At 38.8% G+C, this 25,559-nt stretch overlaps 1 protein-coding gene across 1 annotated transcript in view; it reads left to right on the top strand.

The window, feature by feature from the left end:
- Positions 1–19,420, top strand: part of sli (slit guidance ligand) — a 59,477-nt gene extending 40,057 nt beyond the window's left edge. Inside the window, 7 exon segments of the mRNA XM_065236215.1 lie at positions 4,461–4,532; positions 4,595–4,963; positions 5,030–5,245; positions 5,303–6,821; positions 6,884–7,055; positions 15,432–15,577; positions 15,649–19,420. Coding sequence (XP_065092287.1) covers positions 4,461–4,532; positions 4,595–4,963; positions 5,030–5,245; positions 5,303–6,821; positions 6,884–7,055; positions 15,432–15,577; positions 15,649–17,691 — 4,537 coding nt within the window. The 3' untranslated portion in view covers positions 17,692–19,420.
- Positions 19,421–25,559: the final 6,139 nt, after the last annotated feature.

Genomic DNA, 25,559 nt, shown 5'->3' with positions numbered 1-25,559 from the left:
ATCTATAATTTCCCGGATTCTTGAAAGTCCTAACTATTAATTTAAAAAAAAACTGCTTTGAAGATTTATGATCATTCTTCAAATACTCTGAACATTCCAAAAAATAATGAAAGTACCTAAAAATCTAAAAACTTCTCTAAAGTTCTCAGGACTTCTCTGGAGATTTGAGAACTTTGCTGAAGTTTTTGGAAATTCCCTGAGTTTCATATCACGTAAATTGAACTGAGGTTTTCTGACCATCTCTGATCTACTAGCTACTCCGAAGTTTATGAAGTTCTCATAAAGTTCTACCCCTAAAAATTTTCCCTGAAATTTTCTGGACTTCTGTTATTATTCCAAAATATGTATGAAGTTTTATAAATTTATCAGGAGTTCTCTTGACTTAAGTTTCTCTAAATTTGCCTAGAACTCATGGAGCTTTCCTGAGTTACCTGAAATTATCCTTTACAGATCTTTAAACATCTCCAAAAGTCTGAATTTTCCTGAAGTTATTGGGACTGCCCTTAAGATCTCTGAGCCTGTGTGCGATCGTGCAAAGTAAGAATCAGGTCACACAAAAAAAACATTACTAAGCCTGCCTATAGAAGCTGCAATTTCAATATAAACTTTCAAACCGTCCGTCAATTCAAGTTAAATTTTTGAAGATTTTGTCTAAAAGGGTGGTAACTGATCCGGGAAAACCAGGAGAACCGGGAATCAACCGGAAAATGAGAACAATCTTATTTTTAAATTTCCATGAACTGGCAGAATTTTGGAATGTTTTGATCGGTCTATATGATTTTTACCAGTCAGAAATCTCGAAAAAAATTTGGGTTTCTGAATCTGACAATTGCACTACAAAAATAAATTCTTTGTGTAGGATCTTGATTATTATTTAAGCCCGCTTAGGATTTTAAAAGTTTCTTATTGTTAGTTGATTTTTTTGATATTCTGAGGTTTTTAATATCTGGGTATAAGAATTCCGAAAATGTTTTTTTTTCCTTTGGTTTGTTTTTTCCGTCGATCTTGTTTTCCGTGCTGAGCACCAATGCTACCGACGTGCCAGGAAGACAGCTCCCACACCTGGACCCTACCTATCGACCCATCAACTCATGAACCGGGGACCAACGGCTTTACTTCCCCCATCCGAAGGAAGGCGTGATCAGAGATGTTATGCCTCAGAACATCCCGGCGGCGCCGACTGGGATTGAACCCAGGCCTGTTGGGGTGAGAGGTAATCACGCTTACCACTACACCACCGGCGCCGTTAATTCCGAAAATGTTGTTAAAGCTGAATTTTGTTTTCATCTTCAATTTTTTTTTCTTACGCCAGGATCTTTTTTTTTTGTTTATTTAAGAGGTTTTAAACAAATCCGAGATCTGCAATTCATTCTCCCTAACACGGGAGACTTCAAAAAAAATATTGAATATTACTTTCAAATTGTAGAACCTTGAAAATGTTTTGAAGCCCATAGTCTGGAATGGTTTTTATCCACGAGTTCTCGACAATTTTCTGCTGTCACAATATCTTTCCAACTAACAATTTCAGCTGCAGGCAAAACAATGAAGCTGATATGTACAGGCAAAAAAAAACTTCTACAGCTAGTTTTGCCTGCAGCTAATATTGTTTGATGGGTTGATTTTTAATATGTCCAGGAGTGAATAAAAAATATGTCCAGAGGTGAATAAAAAATTGATATACCATTTCTGTCTTATCATGAAATTTATTTATTTTTTTATTGTTGTTATTTACTATCGGACATCGTGGTCTTAATGAAATATTCTTAATCCTAGTTCAATTAAATATATGCAGGGATCGTATACGTTGTTTAAAAGCGTTTATAGGCATTTTAAAATCAAAAACTTATTGAAACCGTCAGCTTATGGAGTTCACTGGATCATTTGAGCCTTATTAAGTTTTCCTCGGAGTTGGTTGGAATAGTTGTCGTGACCGCAACACTCGCTCTGGGGCATATATAAAGACCAACAATTGAAATGGCCTTAACTCCATTTTGTAAACAAACCTTGTAAGGCCATTTTCAGAAAATTTTATAATTAGATTTATTTTTCTACTATCATGGATAACCGGTAATAAAATAAGAAATTCAAATTATTAAATCCAGTGCCTACTCTCGTCTTAAAATTGTATTTGCATGGTCTAAGCCGTGTCTTTTATGCCATACGAATTTATACCAAACGACTATTATGCCAAAAGACTGTATGCCAAACGGCATAATGCCAAATGGTGATATTTTTATCAAATGATCGTGAAAGTGATCGGCTTCACATCTTAGTTACAACATTATTACAATCTATTTAAATCTCTTAAATTGATTCTCTACATTTCATTATCTAAACAAATTTCAGTTTGTTCCAAAGTAGCTCATTGTAAAAGTCTAAATTATGGTCCACAGAACTATCATAAAACCAAGATTGTTACTTGGGTATGGTAGCCATGGTTGACCTGTGGACATGATAGGGCAGATTGAAGATTTACAATTGTTAATGGTATGTACACTGATAGGCAAAATAAAGTGCCCACCCCATCATTTTTGAAATTTCTCTCATTTATTTGGTTCAAATTCAAATAAACACACCGTAGTCTGTTTCGATGTCTTACCTTTATTATTCTTTTAAAGTTACACCTATGGAATACTGAAAATATAAAGTTTTACTTGAAGTAAAAGAAAATCAATTTGGATTGAAAAAGAAAACAGTGACAAAAAAAAGTGCCCACTTCAAAAATCGGTATGTTTTCGATAAGTTTCCATCGGAAAACCCCTCGATTGTTTTTGTTTTGAAAGTTTGACATGTATTGAAGCAAACGGGTGGAACTGGTGCATTTGTACACGTGATCGCATTTGAATCAGTTGAAAAAAATGGAGGACGTAGTGATTTCGAAAGCAATTCCCGTGTGTATCCGAAAATTGGTTGTTCGTGATGTGCAAAACGGTGAATCGCACCGGTCTGTCGCTAGGAAGTACAATATCAGCAAAACAGCGGTCGGGAAAATTCTGCAGAAAATGAAATCGTTCGGATCAGTGGTGGATCGCCCTGGCAGAGGCAGGATGCGCAAAACGGATGCGAGAACGGACACCAAGATCATGCGTGAAGTGAAGAAGAACCCGAAGGTAACTGTCCGCGAGATCCAGGAGGCTCTTCAGCTAACAGTTTCCAGTCGAACTGTTCGTCGCCGTCTCGTAGCACAGGGGTTGAACAGCAAAGTTGCTCGGAAGCGCCCATTTATCAGCAAGGCAAACAAAGTCAAACGGCTTAAGTTTGCTAAGGAGCATGCTGATAAGCCCCTAGAGTTCTGGAAAACGGTTCTCTGGACGGACGAATCAAAATTCGAACTGTTCAACCGGAAGCGACGGGTTCGTGTGTGGTGTAGATCGGGTGAGGAGCTTCAGGAGCGCCACATACAAGGCACGGTGAAGCATGGAGGAGGAAATGTGATGGTCTGGGGGTGCTTTTCGTGGGGTGGAGTGGGAAGCCTGGTGAAAATCGACGGGATAATGACGGCAGATTCCTACATCGACATCCTGCGGGAAAATCTGGAAGTTTCGCTGATCCAGACGGGCCTTGAGGAGAAATTCGTATTCCAGCAGGACAACGATCCGAAGCATACTGCCAAGAAGACTAAGTCTTTCTTCCGGTCATGTCGAATTAAACCACTGGAATGGCCTCCACAAAGCCCGGACCTCAACCCCATCGAGAATTTGTGGGCGATTCTCGATGCCAGGGTTGACAAAACTGGTGTTACCAATAAAAATAACTATTTTGAAGCCCTGGAGCGCGCCTGGGAAGAACTAGATCCACAGCACCTGAAGAATCTAGTGGAGAGCATGCCGAAGCGCCTGCAGCTGGTCCTGAAGGCCAAAGGAGGACACATTAACTATTAGGCTGGTATTCTTTTACTTTATTTTATGTTTTCTGGAGTTAAAATGCAGTGGGCACTTTTTTTTGTCACTGTTCTTTTTTACACCCATTTTGATTTTTTTTTCTTCGAGTCAGTCTCTTCTTTTTATCTGGTATTCTATAAGTGAAACTTAAAAAGAATATAAAGAATAAGATATAAAAAATACTACAGTGTATTTACTTTAATTTGAACCAAATAAATGAGAGAAATTCAAAAAATGATGGGGTGGGCACTTTATTTTGCCTATCAGTGTATTCTTGTTTTGATCAACTTAGCTTTTGCTCTGTATGTTCGACCGTCAGGTTAGAAATTTACCAGGCGATCACCATCGCCAATTAAACCACCAAAATAGCTAATAAATAAATGAAAAGTTGTCACTTTCCAGGGGTTTGATTTTATTACATTAGCCATATCGTTTATGGGCAGCCCTAGGTTTGGTAAATAAATGATCAAATTTTACAAAAAAAAATCGATCAATATTGCACCTGTTTTTGAGGAACGTGGTCAATTATCAGCAATGTTATGTATTGTACTGTAAAACTGTTTTATCCTTCTCTTTCAGATCGCTGTATGATAACCTAATCAGCTGTGTAATGCCTGGTTCATTCGATTTTTTGTCTTCGCTGACTCAGCTGTAAGTATCCCTTGTTTAAAAGAATCAAAAGTCAGTATTATAAATTGTGTCTTCAATTAAAGTAACCTCGCCTCGAATCCGTTCCGCTGCAATTGCCATCTGGGTTGGTTCTCGGACTGGCTACGAAAGAAACAGCTTGGCGGACCTCCGGCACGATGTGCCTCTCCGGCCAAGGTACGCGACGTTCCCGTAAAAGATTTGCCCCATTTTGAGTTTAAATGTACCTCCGAAGCCGACCAGGGATGCCTCGGTGAAGGTTACTGTCCTCCATCATGTACCTGCACTGGAACGGTCGTTCGATGTTCCAGAAATAAGCTGAAGGAATTTCCGAAATCCATTCCCACCGAAACGACCGAACTCTACTTGGAGTCTAACGATATCTCGATGGTTCACACAAATAGGATCAGTCACTTGAAGTCACTGACGCGATTGTAAGTCAAAATATAGTTTGGATTGGTTCTGAAATGCTAACGAAGAAAACTTGCAATTTATTTTAGGGATTTGAGTAACAACAAAATTGGAATTCTATCAAACTACACATTCTCCAATTTGACTCGACTTTCTACGTTAATCATCAGTTATAACAACCTTCAGTGCATTCAGCAATACGCTCTTGCTGGATTGAAGAACTTGAAGGTACTCTCGCTTCACGGCAATCATATTTCGATGATTCCCGATGGATCGTTTGCTGATCTTCAATCAATTACCCACATGTAAGATTCGGTATTCAAATTCAAGTCGTAGATAAAGTAACTCTTTCCAATTTTCAGAGCACTTGGTAGCAATCCACTGTACTGTGATTGCTCACTGAAATGGCTATCGGAATGGGTCAAACGGGATTACGTCGAGCCGGGCATTGCTCGCTGTGCAGAACCGGAACTAATGAAGGACAAACTCATTCTCTCCACACCAGCTAGTCAGTTCCTTTGTAAGGGAAAGATTAGCAATGAAATCATGTCAAAGTGTGACGCATGCTATACGTTCCCATGCAAGAATAATGCCGTGTGTAATCCACTTCCTGAAAGACAATACGAATGTCAGTGTCCTCCGGGCTACCATGGAGCACATTGCGAGTTCATGATTGATGCATGTTACGGAAATCCATGTCGGAACAACGGTACCTGCACGGTACTAGAAGAAGGTCGATTCAGCTGCCAATGTATGTCCGGCTATTCGGGAGCTCGATGTGAAATCAACATCGATGACTGTACGAGTCACAAATGCCTAAACAATGCAACTTGCCTGGATGGCGTGAACTCGTACAGTTGTGCGTGTCTGCCTGGATTCACTGGACCATACTGTGACTCAAAGATAGAATTTTGCGGGAAGGATTTCAACCCGTGTCAGAATGGTGCCAAATGCGTTGATCATTCTACTCACTACAGCTGCGAATGTGTTGCCGGCTATCGAGGGCTTAACTGCTCGGACAATATCGACGACTGTGTCAATCACATGTGCCAGAACGGAGGAACTTGCATCGACGGTATTAACGATTATGTTTGCAAATGTCCAACCGAATTTACTGGGAAGTTCTGTGAAGGTACTCCGATGGTGGCAATGCTCTATCCGCAGACGTCTCCTTGTCAGCATCATGAGTGCAAGTTTGGCGTTTGCTTCCAACCGAATCCATCTAGTGCTGACTATGTCTGCAAATGTGCTCCAGGGTACTCTGGAAAACGGTGCGAATATCTAACCAGTTTGACGTTCCTGCACAACAATTCATTCGCTGAGCTGGAGCCACTACGAACGAAACCTGAGGCCAATGTTACCATAATTTTCAGCAGTACGCAGCAGAACGGAGTTCTGATGTACGATGGAAACAACGATCACCTTGCCGTAGAACTATTTAACGGAAGGATACGAGTCAGCTACGATGTGGGCAACTATCCAGTTTCTACGATGTACAGCTTTGAAATGGTTGCTGATGGGAAGTATCACATGGTAGAACTGCTGGCAATTAAGAAAAATTTCACTCTTCGTGTTGATCGAGGGCTAGCTCGATCGATAATCAACGAGGGATCGAAAGAATTTCTCAAATTGACCACGCCAATGTTCCTCGGAGGTCTACCACCCGAGCCGGGTCAGCAGGCATACAAGTTGTGGCATCTTCGGAATCTAACTAGCTTCAAAGGATGCATGAAAGAAGTTTGGATCAACCACAAGCAGGTTGATTTTCTGAACGCTGCTCGTCAACAGAAAGTGACGCCGGGTTGCTCTCTGCTTGATGCTGAAAACGACGGCGATGTAGAAGAAGATTTCATGCAGGAAACGCCAATGATTCTGAAAGAGGTAAAGAAAGCCCTTGAAATATTTATATTACCAATTCGTTGATCATCCTTTTGCTTAAACAGGTGGACCCATGTGAAAATCATCAGTGCAAACGTGGTGGAAAATGCATACCTAATGGTCGAGGTGGCTACTCATGCAAGTGTAAAAACGGTGCCAAAGGCAGATTCTGCGACCAAGGTGAGGGCACGGTATCGGTAGTCGTCGACGAGGACCCGTTCAAAGCTCCCTCTTCCGGTATACACAAAATTTTGATTCACTCTCTTTTCTCTTTCTGACAAATTGTTTTCTCGTGGGTTGAAATTGAGTGCTTGTTGTAGAAAAGAAGATTTCCATGTGTCCATAATGGTGTACTCAGTCACTGGTTTAAAAGAAGTTGATTTCGTCAAAATTGATAACAGTGGTATGATAGTCAAAAGGAACGGTGTTTACCGTTAGCGTATACAGTCCAGTGCATCTAGGGCAATGTTATACAAAAGTAGAACACATACTGCTCCTTTTTTGACATCTTAACTTGATGCTGCTTTAACATGTTGGAAAAAATTTTTTTTCTCTATAATCTCATGCCAAAATCTGCTGAAAAGACTATAATGCCCCTTTGAAAACATTTAAATCAGAAGTGATCAAAACTAGTAGCAAGGAAACTATGCACAAACTTACAACGCCAAGGATTTAATCCCATGGTTGTCTCTGTGTCTTTTTTTTTTGTTTAGAAGGATAATTTTTGATTGGGTATTATAATGTTTTTCAGAAAATGCTATTTGACCAATAATTAGTTTTATTAGGCTCAACCTCTTGAGTTTTTTAAGTTGCACAAATGTATGAAATGAAGTAATTTCAACTAATATTAATTACTTATATTTGTCATAAAACAGTATTTTTAACTTCTTTTTAACAAGCTGTGCTGATTGGGTGGCAAATATGATATCAAGGGTATACATAAATAATTATACTAACCAGCTGGTAGATCACCTTTTCGTGGTACGTTACTGGTATAAGATCTACCTCCCAACCCTAGTCCTAACTAGAGATGGGCGATCCGCTCCCGAGCTGTTCTATAGACCCGATTCTCTAAAGTGAGCTGATGACTGATGACGATGATGATAAACCATTCAATCCATCATTCATAGCGGAACTTTTCAAAAAAGGACTCATTACTCCACTTACGCATTTAATAGTCACCGCGTAAACCAAGACACAAGCGTAATACACCATGTGCCTACTGATCGACAGCACCAATGGTAAAAGCAAACTTCCAAGTGGCTGTTTGGGAGAGAGAGACATAGTATGCACATGTGCTACGCGATGTTAATTTTCTACTGGTTTTATATAATTTATTTATGTACCCAGCTCTTATTGCTGATGTTATTCCTCCAGCATATGTGCTCTCACTTCTCCTCGCATCATTCTCTGGGGGAGCGGAAGATCCGCACAAAACAAATAACCGAAAAGCGAAATGCAGCTCTCCAGCTTATCAGCTCAGCTTCGGATCCGAATCCTCTACTCGAATAATTCACTGGGAGCTGTTGACAACTCTCGGACCCGTCCAGCTCATCGGATCTTTTTTCTCTCTCGATTCTTCACGATTCAGCTCCGAATCCGGATCTGAGCTGATGAGCTGTAGCTGAAGCCGATAATAGTGAGAGAAATTCTGCTGGAGAATTAACATCAGAAATAAAAGCTGTATGTAGACTGGATTGCATAGCTTGAGAAAAGGCGTAACATCATGTGTCACGATGTGAATCATATCATCGCGCTTATAGGTGTAGCTTTCTCGCATACATTTTTTGCTTTTACTGATATGTTGCTGGCACATTTTGCGCGCATTTTGATTTACGTGATGGTTGTTGCGTTATTGGCGTTTTCCATTGAAAAGTAGTGCCATATTATAAGGTACGGATTAATTGGTTTAGACTACTTTTACGATTTTATGCAGTTTTATGCACTAAAACCACAAATTAATTTTCCGATTTTGAATTTGTGTCATAATTTCTATAATTTCAATGTGAGCTGAAGAGCTGTTCAAAAGAATCGAGTCCCTTTAGTGAGCTGGATGGGTTTGATCCACTCAGCTAGATGAGCTGTTTTGCCCACCTTTAGCCTGACATCTTAAAACTAGGGGATCAGGATGTTTCAGTAATCAAAGGAACACATTTTAGTCCTTGTTAATACTAGTGACAAGATTCGGAGAAGTAGTCAGTTAATTGTGAAAAAGTGAAGTTAATTTAAATCAAATTAAAAATTAAAATAAAAACTTCTAGAAAGAAGAGTTACTTTTCGATAAAATTCACTGCGTAAATTGCTCAGGACTTATAGTGCAAGCTAAAAGTGATGCTCCACTAAAATGACAAGATTTGATCATTTAAACAACTTTGAACGTGTTTTGAAATTATTATATTTTTATTAATTCAATGGATTTTAAAATGAAGCTCAAAGTTGTACCGAACGTCAGCTGTTATTTTGGTAAAATTTACCGAACACGCAAACATAATCTTAGTATGTAAAACCTCGATTGCGTGTGACATATTTTGCGGTTTTAGTTAGAAAATAAGAAAAGCGATACTGTCGGCATCCCAGGCTACGTTACTGATAGGAACGCTTCGGAATGTTTAGAAAAAAAAATTAGGTGCACGCTTGATACAGTTTGTGATACATTGTTGATTGCTTTCGAGAACGCAATTTCATTTAAATAGCTTATTTAACCAGTGCTTCTTGTCAGTTGTCTTGTCGGTCTTAGCTTATTATGATACCCTGAACAATGCGTTAAGAGCAAATCTAAACATTGAACGTCCGCGGAGTTGAACCAGCCTCAGGCTGAAAACCTCCCTAATAAAGAAAACTAAACTAAACTAACATTGAACGTCTTCTGAATGTGGAACTTAATGAAGACTTTTTTGTAGCTTTTAGTTTTAGGATTTAAAAGATTGTCAGTTCAAGTGGCTTGATTACTGAACAAAAATCGCGGTCCCAGATCCTTTAATATTAATGAGATTTATAGTCGAATTGCTTGTTTATCGTGTATTTTGCTAAACTTGTCGTCGTCGTTAGTGCCGGGTTTGAATGGTTACAACAACTCGAGTACCGATATGATGTAATATGAGGGGCTCGGTAACCTTACCCTAGTAGCACGCTTGTCACATATCGGTTTTAGAAACTTCTTTACGACTTATTTCAGTCATAAACAAGTTGCTGCAACTTTTCTTAATGGAAGTGTGCTACTCGGGTAGAGCGACCGTTTTTGCTTACTGAGCAGAACATCATGAGTCTAATCTAGGGCCAATCCACATTCAAGATTCGTCAATCATATTATTTGTTAGTATGACTACATGGTAATACAGACTTGATAATTAAAAAGGACAATCCCAAGCTGTTTCACACATTACATGATCGTTAGGACATCAATTCAGTTTATCGTTTACCAAAACGAACCCTGCTGCAAACCCAACCCTTTTACCCAACATCCCAATGATCCCTCGTGGAAGTGCAGAGGACTCCTCGGCTTCCATCAAAGCGAGTGTCACGTCAACACATTCCTACCGATTCCTTTCTTTACCTGTGTTCGAGAGCTTCCGGAGCTGGTATTACATAGTTTGAAATCGCCAGTTTGTATACATTGATGATGAATTTTAGTCCCAAGCAGGGGTTAAAACTGATGACGTTTTTTACGACACTCGCTTCGTTGTCATGCGCGACAGTCAGTTTTTATTCGTACTCTCATGCTCTACCGTCGTCTCTCTTACACAACACAAATGGTAGAACAAAATTCGAGCAAAAAGAAAATTTTCAAATAACTATCATATGACATGTGTGATTTCGTTCTAATTCCTCAATTTGGTGTAAATTAAACCATTTCTGATCAGAAATGTTATTACTAGGACATCATTGCTTGCTATTTTCAGAATTCACACAAGCACAACATCAGCAGCTCTTATTATGAGAAAAACTAAAATATATACACTCGTGACGGTCTTCCGCAACAGTGTCGTTTGACAGAGCCTGTCGTATGACATTTTAGTTTGGTGCTGTAATTTAATAGCTTGTTTTGTAAGTGTCGGAAGCAAAGGCAGTTGATTATCACAGAAAATATGTCGACGGCGGTGACCACTTACAACACTGGTCCCAAGCATTGTAAATTCGTTCTCTGTGTAATTACAGCTGATCTGCCAATAACAGAGTAGCAACAGTGGGCGGTTAATCATGCTGGAAATTTCCCCTATCTGATGGTAGTGTTAGCATGCATGAGCGAGCTACCAGTTACGTCAAATTGACGACCAAAATCAATGTTTACAAAAGCAGATATGTCCTTTCGAAAAGTGAGACTTTTTTAAATTTAAAATAGGATAATGAATTTTGGTTGGCCCTATCCAAAAATGAATCATGATTTGACCTATTTTTGCCAGCGCTAGTTTAGTCCATATGTTCTATGAAACTTCTTCTAAAAGCTCTTAACTATAAAGAAAAAGGGAATTTTTCAAACAATTTCAGTTTTATTGTGTTTTTAAAAATAGTTCAGTTTTAACTCATTTTCTCATCAATATGGCTCACTTTAGAACATCCACAAGAGGAATGTTTATTTACAATTTCAAAACTTTTGTGCGGTATAATACTACTACTGCCAACACTGCTGATGTTCCAATGGAAGTCAGATTCCAAACTGAAATAATTTCGGAGTTTCTTATCTTACCCATTTGGTACGTTCAGATGAATTATTCAAAAATTGGCTGAAAATCTCCTTAATAAAGACAACCAACCAAGCAACCTATTCAAAAACAATTACTCAATCTCATAAGCATAGTTGGAGAGTATTCAAAAATATTTTCTCAATCTATAAGGCGTAGTTGGTTAGGGAAAATAATTTCGGAGTATCCCATCTTCTCGAATTGGTATTTTCGGATTATTAAAAAAAATTTGCTTGATCTCATAGCATAGGAGCAGTACCCCTCCCCCCCCCCCCCTTTTCTACTATTTTGGTGTAATATACAATGTCAGACGATTTCACATGCAGTGTATCTTAAAATTGATCGTACACTCTGAAAGGATTTTTTTTTTGTGGAGACGAACCAGCCTTTAATAAAGATATTAAAAAAAAATAACATGGTAAATAGACGTATTTTTTTAAATCGTGGAACAGATGTTTATTCACTTATTGCTATAGTTTCGGTCTTTATTGGAGGAGCCTGTATGACGTTAAATTTATTTTAGTAAAACGTTCAATTTTCAACATTTTTCCGAGTGGACGAATTTTAGTAAAATTTTTTGTCAACTCAACCAAATATACCCAATAATGAGCCAATAATTGATAAATGTATGCTGAGTCAGCTGCCAAAAATTCAGAGACGTATCTTTTTAACTTGTGCTTTTAGAGGCGTACTGCTGTACGATCAATTTTGAGATACACTGTAAATGTCATAGGATTGTAATGATTATATTTCAGTTTAATATATTCTACGATTTCTTAGGGTACTCTTTTCGATGCTGTTTGATCACCTGAAGCAAATGCTGCTGTGGATCTGTATCCCGGGTGGATTTTTTTTAAGTCGGAAATTAGATTCACCTTTCGTTTAGCCACATCGTTGACGACCATCAAGAAAGCAACTTGTTGTTTCGCATTTAAATAACCTGTATCATTACTACACTCGTATGCCAGTTGTCGCATGAAGTCATTCAAAGTTTCGAAAAGGAATCAGCACTGTCAGAAATGAAGTTTGACTTTAGGTTAGGTGGGCTACATCCCAACTAAAGGGACCCCTACTAAAACGTAGCCCACTTAAAGATAGCCCAACGAGCGAAATTCGACTGGTGCCTACTATGTGTCTGACACGAAACTCGTGAAGCCAGTTTTTATATTTTTCCTGTTTTTGGGGTTTTCTTCATCCCATTATGTTCATTTTCGAGCTGGCTGATCCAACTCGCGTGCGAATTCATCGTCACACACGAAATGCGATTTCATTGACCACTGTTTCAGCTAACACAACAGGTAGGCACGTTTTTCGTTAATTTTAAAAGAGTAGGTGAAAGAAATGCTCTGCTCTTTTGAACTACGCCTATGAGATTGAACAAATGGTTTTGAATAACCCATCCGAACATACCAACTCGAGGAGATGGGAAATTCCCAAGTTATTTCAGTCTGTTACTCTGTACATTAATTGATATGAGTGAGGGGACAGAAGGGATACAGTAAGCTCCCCCCTATCCAACTACGCCTTATAGATTGAGCAAATATTTTTGAATAACACATCTGAACATACCAACTTGACAAGATGAGAAACACCGTAGATATTTCTGTTTGAAGCTTTACCTCCATTGATATGAACGACTGGGGCGGTGATATAGTAAGGCCTCACCCCTTTCTCTAACTACGTTTATGAGATTGAGTAATTGTTTTTGAATAATTCATCCGAATTATTGAAACATTACTTCCATTGATATGAGTAAGGGGTCGGGGGAGGGTGTAATAAGCGCTCCCCCCTCATCAACTAGGCATATAAGATAGAGCTATTGTTTGAGAATAATTCATCTCAAACCCATAAGACAAGAAATTAAAATTATTTCAGTTTTAAATCTGACTTTCATTGGTGCACTGGCAGTGTTGGCAGGAAAAGTGATTTTTGGCATTTAATTCGAAACATCTATCTTTGAACAGCTATAACCTTTTTTTAAAGACATTCACGCACCGTACTTTCTTGGGCAAAATTGTTAGGCACTTCCTGGACTATACTTTAACATTTGTAGATACGAAAAACTGTGGTCACTAGGAATGAATATGGTTTTCCCATACAAATTTCAAACGCTATGTGGAAAACAGTTGCACAGTTATTTGGGACAACAAATTGAACCAAACAAAATTGGGCTGAAAAAAATTATCATGTTGACCCACCCTAATACATTCACACACATACAGACACACGTTGCGATCTCGTCGAGCTGAGTCGAGTGATATATAACACTCGGCCCTCCAAGCCTCCAGCGGTATGCCTACCCTTCTTTGTAAGAACGGTAAACATGAACTATTTGAACACGGTTTACCATTTTTTCGATTGTTGTTATCACTAATCAAACAAAAAACGCAAACAATCAACAAAAACAAAATTCGGGATTTCTTAGAACATCCAAACAATCCTAGAGTACTAATCATTGACTATATAAAGGAGGAATGACCGAGAGGGTAGTACATAGTAGGAAAATTTGTACAAACTGATTCATGGAGCCTTTGCGCATGATTTGTGATACACATCCATATATGTGAGATGATGCCGGATCTCAAAATAATTCTGCAGTTCCCCTCAGCTGATCTACATCATGTGATACCGAAATATGCCTTAGCAGATTCATAGAGCCAATGTGGATCATTCGCGATACGTTCTTATGAGTATCAGATGTCCCAGGTTCTTCAAATCACATCAAACAAGACTGGGGCAATAACGGCGCCGGTGGTGTAGTGGTAAGCGTGAGGCCTGGGTTCAATCCCAGTCGGCGCCGCCGGGATGTTCTGAGGCATAACATCTCTGATCACGCCTTCCTTCGGATGGGAAGTAAAGCCGTTGGTCCCCGGTCCATGAGTTGATAGGTCGATAGGTAGGGTCCAGGTGTGGGAGCTGCCTTCCTGGCACGTCGGTAGCATTGGTGTCCAGCACGGAAAACAAGATCGACGGAAAAAACAAACCAAAGGAAAAAAAAATAAAAAAAAAATACTGGGGCAATATGTTTAGTATCAAAATATATCCAAGAAGGTTCACCGAGCCAATATAATCTGTATTTTCCATATCATCTCAGCTTTCCAAAATCAACCTGGATTTCAGATTATTTGATCCACTAAATCAACCACAGCTAGGAAAATATATGTAGTATAGAAATAGGCACAAACAGATGCATGATATGTATGTGCATCATTCACTATCCTGGAGTTCATATCAACTAATCTACTAATCTACTAATGTAGATCAATCAAGACTGGAACAGTTTGTAGTAACTAAATATGCCTAAGCAGATTTATAGAGCCAATAGGTATTCAAGATTCTACAAATCGTCCTGGAGGTTAGATCAAATGCCCAACTAAAAACTATGACTTCAACAATGATCTTAGCAACGAACAATAAAAAGTCTATGCGCATCATGATTTTCAATCGATTTGTATGTTCTAGATTCTCCAAACCGTTATGGAGATCAAAATTGTTAATCTACAATGTGTTTTGCAACATGTCCTAACATATTTATCGAGTCTTTGTACATTATGTGTGATCTATTTCCTAGTATATCAGATGTTATAGGTTCTCCAAACCGCCCTGGTACATTTTTTCACCTAATCATTTTAGTGATGACATCTCTGCAGTAAAAATATACATTTATCACCTCTAAGCTCAAGTCCTTTTTTGGCGGCAACACTTTTAAGATGCACCTTTGCGTGTGCTCAAACACCTTGAAATTCGATTCGAAACACATGAAAATCTTCTGTGGAATGCATGAATTGATTGAAAACTCCAAAACTCGTCAAAAATCCGCTAAAACGGAAGAGTTGAACTTGTGCATGACAACATATTTAGTAGTTTCATAGATCTCGTAATTTATGCAACTTGGAATTCAACATGATCACCTTATTTGCTTTTTATTCACTAGCGGGATCATCCACATGCCGGAAGGAACAGGTTCGAGAATACTACACCGAGAACGACTGCCGCTCTCGACAGCCACTTAAGTACGCCAAGTGCATCGGTGGTTGCGGAAATCAATGCTGCGCAGCCAAAGTCGTACGACGAAGAAAAGTAAGATTTTCTCATCAGCTTTTCAATTGTTTGTAACAAGTTAATGAATGTTTTTATTTACCATTCCTTAGGTACGCATGGTGTGTAGCAACAATACCAAATACATCAAGCACCTAGATATCGTGCGCAAATGCCATTGTACAAAGAAATGCTACTGACTGCAAGACGCGACTACCCGAACAACAATAACAACTACAACACCAATACCAGCAGCAGCAGTGCAAGTAGCAGGATTCGATAGTTTAGGATTAGGATCATCTAGGTTTAGCGAGGCAGGAGATAGAGTAAGAAACGTTAGTTCTAATGATAAATGGGTCAATTTCGAGACCGACTTTGATGAGGACGAAATGATGCAAAATGACGATGCAGGTGTGGGGTCCAGCGAACCGATGGATGACTTCCAGAAGGTTATGAAGCACCTAGAGCAGATGAAGACAAAGCCGTTGTTCACTCAGGAGGAGGAGGAAGAAGTCAAGGAAGATGACGATCTCTTCGATGATGATGAAGATTACGAAGATGCCCATTCGGTGATTCAAAAGCAAAAACAGAGAGACCAAGAAAGCGAAAAACAGGCTTTTGATGAAGATGACGACTATTACGATGATTATAGCGATGAAGAATTTGACAGCAAGAAATCTGATCAAAAGGGTAAATCGTCAACTGGTTCGTCGACGGATAGCAAGAATGTGATGCAAGATTTCATGAAGGGTAAAACCGCAGCACATCGTTTCAAGTCTCGGCTCGACGATTTCGCTGATGACGGTGACGAGTTGTTATCATCTGGTAGTCGTAAGTTACGGAAGAATGACTCAATTAAAGTAATCACTACTCCGAATGGAAAGGTGGGAATATTGTACAAAGTAGAACCAACGTCTCCTGAAGACGACAAGACGAAGAAGTCAAACGAGAGGCAAAATGGAACCATAGAAGTTCATCAGAAAATCACGCCGGTAATGACGGCCGATGGTAAAGTTGCTCTCTTGTACCGCGGTGCCTCGGATAACAGCGAAACTTTCCGGAACAAGTATGAACCCATCACCAATAAGGACATTCTGACACAACTGATCGACAATAATAACAAGAGTACTACTAGTAGCAGTAGCAGTAACGCTCTCAACAGTATTAAAAATATTACCACAAAAAATAGTATTTATAATAGTAATTACGATAGTTATGATAGTTTTAATAGGAACAGCAACAATGTGATCATAGACCCGGCGACGGTTGAATCTGATTCTATCGACAGCTATGTAAACAATAGACACCTAACGAACGGGGCGCAGCCGGAAACTGCGTCCCATGAACCGACTCCGTCTCTCGGGACGGAGCTACAAAGTACTTTTACTACTACTGCCACTATGACTACTACAACGATGGCGTCACTTCCCCGGCGGGAAGATTCGCTGAACCCAATTCCGGATGAGAACGATCATCTTTACCAAGAACGCCAAGAAAACACACTGCTGATCAATCGTCCTCTGTCGGAGGTTTTAGGCATTAAGAAAAATTTGTACCTAGACACTAGTGTAAAAATACCAAATATAGAAACGTCAACTCACAAGATGAGAATTACCAACAGCAACAATCTTCTGTCGTCACTACTGAGCAGTATAAACGGAAGTGACAACAGCACTGGCCCCAACAACAGGATAGTAAGCAACTATGTCAGCAAAAACTTTCGAAACAATGCCAATGTCGAGTACGAAGACAGACTTTCCCTGGGCGACCGAGGAGGATACAGCGTGAACGGGTTCAGTCGGTCCCGCTTCTCGATCAACCGTCGAACCACACCAGCACTGCCTCCCCGGGTCGTTAAGGAAGAAAGTGACGAAGAATGGGCCACTTCGGATGACAACTCGGTCGAAGTGGTCAATTTTGCAATAATTCCAGCATTCGAACACGAAATAGATGAAAAGTACATCCGGCCTTATGGAGATGACCACTACCACCGACGCCATAGGCACCATTACAACAACATGGCCCCAGGGCATCCCACTGTGCATTGTGCAATGCAGGTCATCGTTGCCTGCGTTGTTCTGGGAACGTTCTTCGGCATAGCAGGGGCATTTTTTCGATTTAGGATCATCGATCAAATCCGAATACTCTACTGGTAGAAGCTGCACGGTATTCGGTTGAGAATAGAATCTCCTAGCAATGGTACTAAACGGAATTATCAGAACTATTACTACCATCTATACCGGAATCTAGTGACTAGGTAGTAGAACGCTTCTCAATTGAATACCACTAAGGAAGATTCAAGCTGATCCCATAGTGAGCTTAACCCTATAACCGTAAGATACAAAGAAATGACTGTGTGGAACTCTGTCGTATTAAATGTCGTAGTTTAGATGAAACACCCATCAAGCTAGAGATGTATTGATAGACTGGACCCAGTAGATAACATTCATCGGCATACAACGGAACCCAAACTACATGTATAATAATAAATCAAGTGTCTGAATGAGGAAACACATCGATTCATCCACACGACAGTCGATAGTCCTGCTTCTGTTATTTCATTATCGAAATCGGAACGAAAAGGTTAATTTAAAGGAAATGCAATTGTTATATAGCTAGTATTAAAAATAATTTATTGAAGCAGAACAAAATGTCACCTTTGTCAATAGTTGTAAAATATTTTTGTACATCTCACTTACCATTCAATTCAACGTTGCATTTGACAGTTATGTACACAGATTCATCTGAACAAAGCATCATATAACGATAGATATGTTTCAATTGACCAGAACATGACGAGAACAAAAGAAAACGAACACACAACACAAAGGGTAGTCGCGTAAAATAACGTTATTTTTTAATCGAAGTCAATGAATAGAAGTTGAACGAGCATTTATTTAACTGATAGGATACGGATAGTAAACTGTTTTTAATTGGAATAGCAGAAAAAAGGAATGTCGATGAAACGGAACATTCGAAAGAGATGAAAAACGAACGAACAAACAAAAAAAATGTAAATCTTGCCTTTTTAAAACGAAGAAAATTTGATAGAAACGAACGATCATCCAGAGAAAAGAATATCAAGGAGGTGAAAATTTATCAAACAAATATTTTTTAAACGCTGAAAAGTAAGCATCGTGCAAGCATATAAATTGGAAAGTATATTTTATTAACAGTGCGAAATCGTAGCTAATGAAAAATCCTGTTGATTAGTTTTGGCAGAGAGTATTTATTATCATTATAATCCTGATTTTAGTTCTCACCTAAAAACAAAACTCCTATACTCATCTAACTACTACAGTGGTGTCTCCCAATGTAACCTGTAGACTCTGTAACACCGTTTCAAAACATGGTAAACAAAGTTAGCACTAAAAAAATGGCTTCTGCCCACGGCAAGCAGCCGATGGGGAAAATCATTAAGCACTGTAACTTTTAATCGAATATACTCAGATGTATTTCTACCATACTATTAAAACCTTCACTATTCTGTATCCTTTACGAATCATTGTCATAATCATTTCCCTAGATAAAACCAAAACCAGACCATAGATAAAGGAAAAAAAAAACAAGGAAACAAACGATGTATTGATGGTCTAAAAAAACAAGGAGTTACTTTACCACGTAAATGTTAAACGGCTAAATGTATCCTTTATTTTCGAGATTTCATTCAACTTCGGACTGCTATATGGATGTTGCCATTGATAAGCATTTTCTTTTGAATTTCAAGATTGAGCTTTATGTTAACCTGTATTGTTACAAACGTATAAAATAACTGATTTTGCTCTTTTTAAATTATCGAAAGCGAATATTATTTTATTTACCCCATGTATTATAGATAATAGCAAGCAGCTAAAATATACTGTCTTATACAGAAATTTTATTTAACATCAGTGTTTTCTTACTTGTCGTATGCCTTATCGCAGTTGAGATCTACAGTGTACGAATGCAAGGGAATGACCAGGGATTGCAGATGTGTTTAGAAAAAAAAATCTTCAAATAGATTTACGAAATGTCTTTAAATTTAGCGATTTTTAGAAAAAAAAATACTGGTGAATTTTGAGTTGAGCTTGAGTCAGAGCTTGAACGACTGCACATATCGCAGTAGCTACTCCATGGTTGACAAAGCCAGCAAAATTTTACTTTGGACCAAACGAATGTAGCTTGGGTTTAGCTGATCTTTCTCAATGTACAACTTTTGGAATCTCATTACTTAATTCTGTCAATAATGGCGCCGGCTAAGTCCTTGCAGTCGACCACCGTTGTTAGAGACCGAATATCTCCACGGTTCTCATGGAAGGGATTTTTGTTAGTGGGTAGATTAAATTTGATCTGAATTGAGCAAAAAAAGGTTGCTGTACCACCGAGCTGCTTATATCACAAAAACAATCGAGTTGTTGTTATTACCATTCAATCCCGGTGGTGGCTTCAACGGCAAAATGTAACTTCAGCACGAAAACGAGAGCAAAGAAGCCACATCGATTGAATGACCTCTCTGAAAGGATTTAATAAGTATCAGTTCCAACCAATTTCTATAACGCGGTATTCAAGTACAATCAATGGTCATAATTTAACGAGAATGATCCAAACCCAAAACACTGAAAAGCAAAAGTTGGACGGTCATTCTATTGCGGCTACTATTCTTATAGAACGAGAAAGAAACTAACCCGGACACAACCGCTCGAACGCTTGTTTAAACATGATCAAAAACTTAACTTATCACACGTACTCAACCGTACCAACCAAACAATAGGACGAAATTAATCTCGCCGGGTACCAAATGGGAATCAATAGCAAAGAAAATTAATTAAGAATGCTTTTAAACTGGAACTAACTTACCGAATGAATTCATGATCAATGTCTGATGTCAATTCAGAAACATTCACACATTCAATTTAAAGATTATAGACACTTATAGAATTCCACACACGCGGCGACGGTGGTGTAGTGGTAAGCGTGATTACCTCTCACCCCAGCAGGCCTGGGTTCAATCCCAGTCGGCGCCGCCGGGATGTTCTGAGGCATCTCTGATCACGCCATGGGAAGTAAAGCCGTTGGTCCCCGGTTCATGAGTTGATGGGTCGATAGGTAGGGTCCAGGCACAGACAAACAGACGTAACTCTTCATTGTGTATCTTCGTTCATGCATTTAACGGTTGATTTGAATATTATCAGTTCCGCGAACTACTCGCCGCAGCGCTGGCATCAGATCACTTTGACGTTTCTATACATTCTATAGAACTTTTATGCAATATTGTTTACGAGTTAGCGAGCAAGCTTGTTTTCCGCGAGAAGCCAGAGAGATGTCGTTGCTGAGGTTATATGTTTTGAGATACTATGTTTTCAAGAACAAGTTTTTCAAAGAGTTACGTCTGTTTGTCTGTGGTCCAGGTGTGAGAGCTGCCTTCCTGGCGTCGGTAGCATTGGTGCTCAGCACGGAAAACAAGATCGACTGAAAACAAACCAAGCAAAAAAAAAGAATTCCGCACATTTTTATTGACGAATTTCCATGTAAAATTCCACATGATTTTCATGTGACCACACATAAACAGAATTCACCCAGAAGCACACATGAAGTTTATGAGTCAAATGACTAGTATGTGTGGTTACACATGGCTTTTATGTGTACACATATTACTTTATTACAAAAGTATGGATCTTAAATAAATCTTAAAATAATCAACGGATGTCATCACGTAAAAAAAGAACGATAGAGGTACCGAGAGTACAAAATATCACTTTTTCCCGAACAAACTTGAGGCATGTACCATTCATTTTATTGTTTTTAGTCAAACACTGAATTTCACTTTTTTTCACAAATGAAAACAAACTCGCGCAGTCACGATGTTTGCCGCCATTTACTACCTGATGGAAAATAGCCGAAAGATGATGACAAACCTGAAATAGAATGATTTTCATAAACGGGCTATGATGAAATATATTCATTTTTGTTCACGATGAAAAACAAACTTTTTTGTGCCTATTAATATGTGACTGATTATCGGATGACAAGAAAAAAAAACGTTTAAAAAGTAAACAAAACCCACTTATTGTTGATCATAAAATCATTCCACGTGTTTTTCATTCAATCTCAGGAATCATAAGCTTTGCTTGACGCTTAATGAGATTTCATTCAACGATCGGTGGATGTTTTGGTTCAGTGTAGCCATGGCAAACAACGATCACCAGTAATGGTCGCTGCTCACAGGCAAAACGTAACACTTGCTGATGATGATGAAAACAGTGAAGACTTCTGCAGTACGATGACGAGAAAAAGCGAAACGACTGAAGTAAATAAAAACAATGCCTACGCATTCCAAGTTCGTCTTGGCACGCGCGACTGTGTGAGTTACAAACAAAACTGGCAAAATTAAACGGATGCTGTTAGGCTCACTCACCAACACACTCACATAAGCAAGCAAAGCAGCAACTGCTTCAAAACGAGCACAGATGAGTGTCGTGATTGTCGGAAATGATCAGATCGGTGATGGATCACCACCGAAGACGACATTCACCAGTTGCTTTTTACTTCTTTCGTCAACTTGATGGATGGTCATGGAGAGGTGCTTCGACAAGCTTCTTGTTCTTCTTCTTTCTTTATTTAACGTCGGTCTCTATTCCGCAATCTAGTGCCAATCACCGACGGATATCGATTGCCATCGGCAATCGAATATGCAGCAAGGCAGCTTCCACACCTGCGTATGATATCGCACCCGTTCAACACATATGGGCCGGGACCAACGGCTTTACTTCCCTTCCGAAGGAAGACGTGACCAGAAATTTTTAAGCCTCAGAAAAATCCCACCGACCGCGGCTGGGATTGAAACAATACCCATAGGGGTGAGAAATCAGTCATGCTTACCACTACACCACCGGCGCCGGCTATGTTAACTTTAATAAGTTTTAATTTAAAGCTGCTTGTCTGGCTTAGTTCTGCAACATAAAGGTTTGTGATGTCAGGTGCTCTTTGATTTCTAAAGATGTGTTGTCATAGATTGAACCATAGTAGAACTACAGAGAACAGACATCCAAGCTTAAACAAATTTTTCGAAAAATTATGTGTAAGAATTCAAATTAAAATACGTTGAAACACTACCGCCGCCATACGGAATGTTGCGACTCGAGTTATCACTTTTTGCGATTAATGAGTAAACTGAACTAAAATTTGTGTTGATCTTATGACCGTGTATCCAAATGAACTGTCAAATCAGAAAAAAAAAACTAAGCAGATAAGTGGGAAAACAAAACGTCCATGCATCCAGATAGAGAAAGATGATTAAACGTCAAAAAGGTCTATTGATGAATCTACGCGAAACTGCACCAGTGTATGCGACACCTAGGTTTGAAATCCAAAACCACAAAAGTGATGATATACTAAAAAATAATCCATACGATTTGACAGCTAGCAAAACGTCATTATCATTTTCACATCATTTCCATCTGCATCCACACTTCGCTGAATGTATTTAAACGATTCCTTAGTCGTTCAGCTTCAATCTGATTACATTTTTACGACTAGACAAACCTGTTATGTCTGATTCTTCTTCAAATGAAACATACGCACTACAAAATACAGCAGATTTCGAGTTGCCGATAATAGAACAGTTGGTTAACACGCACTTCAAATGGAAAGGTTGCCGAAGAAAAAGAAGCTGCCGACAATAGTCACACACACCTGAGTAGTTTGGAGCGTTGTAAAAATGTTATTAACCCGTTTTGGACAACTAGGGGAAATGGATGTAATGTCGGCCTAAATGCCCCAAATTGGGGCCCATACATAAATTCAGCAATTGACTAAACTTTCAATAGCGACCAAAAATTTCCATTAGTACCCCTAATAAAATTTGTATGGTTATTTTGCTTAACTTGTATGGTTATTTTGCTTAACGACGTGTGTGGGGTATCATCCAAACCATTTGTGGAAGAGTTCAACAATTTGGGTTATCGTTTGTTTATGGTATTTATTTATTAGGGATCGTCCCAATGACGCGTTCATCTAGATAAAGTTGATAAATAGCAGATTTTTTGCTATGAACCCAATCTTAGATCCATAGGCCAACATTAGAGACATTTCCCCTATATCGATTGGAATTGATATAATAGCAAGCAGCAGATATATGTTAACAAAAAAAACACGTCAAATGTATGCGTAACGCCGAGAAATTGCTAATACAATTCCCCTAGCAGTCAGGAGCAAAACTGACTTTTTTTAGTTCACTGGCAGCGTATCTTCAAATGATTCAGTGCGGGTGTGAACTCCAATTAGCCCGAGGGGGGCGACACATCTAAATCTCAATTGGGTTCTTTAAGGGTATTGAGGTAAATGCATATTCGTAATCTGCATTAAAAATGGAACCCAAACCCAAAATTTCATCAATTTTGGTACACTGGAACTATTTTAAATAAGAACGATTACATTTGCAAAAATCACCTTATTCGCTGAGTACTGCAGAGTAAATCGATTTCATTTTGCAAGCCAATGGAAAACTGCTTGAAAATTTGTTCAAGTTTAAAATTGTTTCGTTCTTTCTCAGTTGATTCCCGCCAAAATCTCTGAGCCAGAAGTGCTCGAGCCCCCATGACTCTATCAAAGTTTGTTTACATACATGTTTCGCCAAAGTATGTTTTACTGCAATTGAAAACTCAGTTGAGTCATAAAAACTATGCTGGTTTTTAAACTTTCATCATTGAGCCTGTTGGTTTTAGTCTTTGAGCCTACAATTAAGAACCCAATTCTAGATGCTCACACTAACGAATCAAACTTCGAAAAATCTTCTTTGATTTCTCGCATCTACTTGCATCGCACATCATCTTTTTGCAGGAAATCTTCAAAATCGTCATCAATCTTCTCCATATCAACTCAGCGTGCGCGCGTTGCAAGCGCTTGGACCACGTGAGAAAAAAAATCTCCTATAATTTGGGCAATTCAGCATCACGGATACAAATTGTGTTCATTTAAAACAAAAATATGAATGTTTATACTCTAAACATATGAATTATTTAAAGTAAATTGAAAGCATGTTTAAAACTAAAATATTTATGTTTGAAATTAAATTCAAAAGCATGTTTATTTCAAAATATAGGATTTGGGTAAACGGTTTTTAGCGTGTCATGCCTTTTTATTTCCTCTTGGACATTCCGGAAAAAGTTGCCCCACCTTTGCTCAACTCAACAAAAAACGGCCCGAAAGTGGCAAAACCGAAGATGATCCGGAACCAGCTCGACAAAACCCGCGGAACCCCACAGTATCAACTTCAGTTTCTGATGCCGATCCCTATATCATCCTCCTCCTCACGTGACTTCGAAAGGACAACGAAAATCCGAAATGGATTTTGAAATCCATTCCGGATCCTCCTCCGACACAAATGTAAGAAACCGATATGAGGACTAGGGGCATAACAACAAAACGACGCTAATACAACAAATTTTCACCGGTTCCACTGAACTGGAACCCCGGACACCCCCTCCAACGGGTCCCCGCATCCCAGCTCAGGACCCCAATACCACAGGTCACCCTTAATTGCAGGGTGAAAGAGCAAGAATTTAGATGCCCTGCCCGAAGATCTTCATTTCTTTGCAATGCGTTTTGTCTTGCTTTACCCTGCACTCTTTAAATAATTTCCAATATGTATGTTTATTTTAAACATGAGAAGCATGTTTAAAATTCAAATATTTATTTTGTTCGCATAGCTGTCAAACCAAACAAAAACAAAATAGTTTGTTTTCAACCGAATTATTTTAAAATAAACGTAACATGATTTTTATTTAAACATTGATTTCACATGACTTCAGAACATGGAATACGTTTGAAATCAACCTAATTTATGTTTGTGGCCAGAACAAACTGAGTTTACGTTTAAATTTACCTCAAATATTTTGTTTTGACGATAGTTTTTTCTTGCGTGATCCTTAGGAAAATTTTGAAAAGATTTTCGCTTGATATACACTAAGATTTTTTACAGTATACTGTAATTTTTACCGAATACGGAACAGCAGAACATTCGGTAATCGGTTCGGTAATTTTTGTT

Source organism: Ochlerotatus camptorhynchus, unplaced genomic scaffold (assembly GCF_037179485.1).
Source record: "Ochlerotatus camptorhynchus isolate MF236.1 unplaced genomic scaffold, CSIRO-AGI_Acam_v1.1 ptg000536l, whole genome shotgun sequence".
NCBI classification, from domain to species: Eukaryota; Metazoa; Arthropoda; class Insecta; order Diptera; family Culicidae; genus Ochlerotatus; species Ochlerotatus camptorhynchus.
The sequence above is the reverse complement of the archived record's forward strand: the minus strand, read 5'-3'. Positions and strand labels throughout refer to the sequence as shown.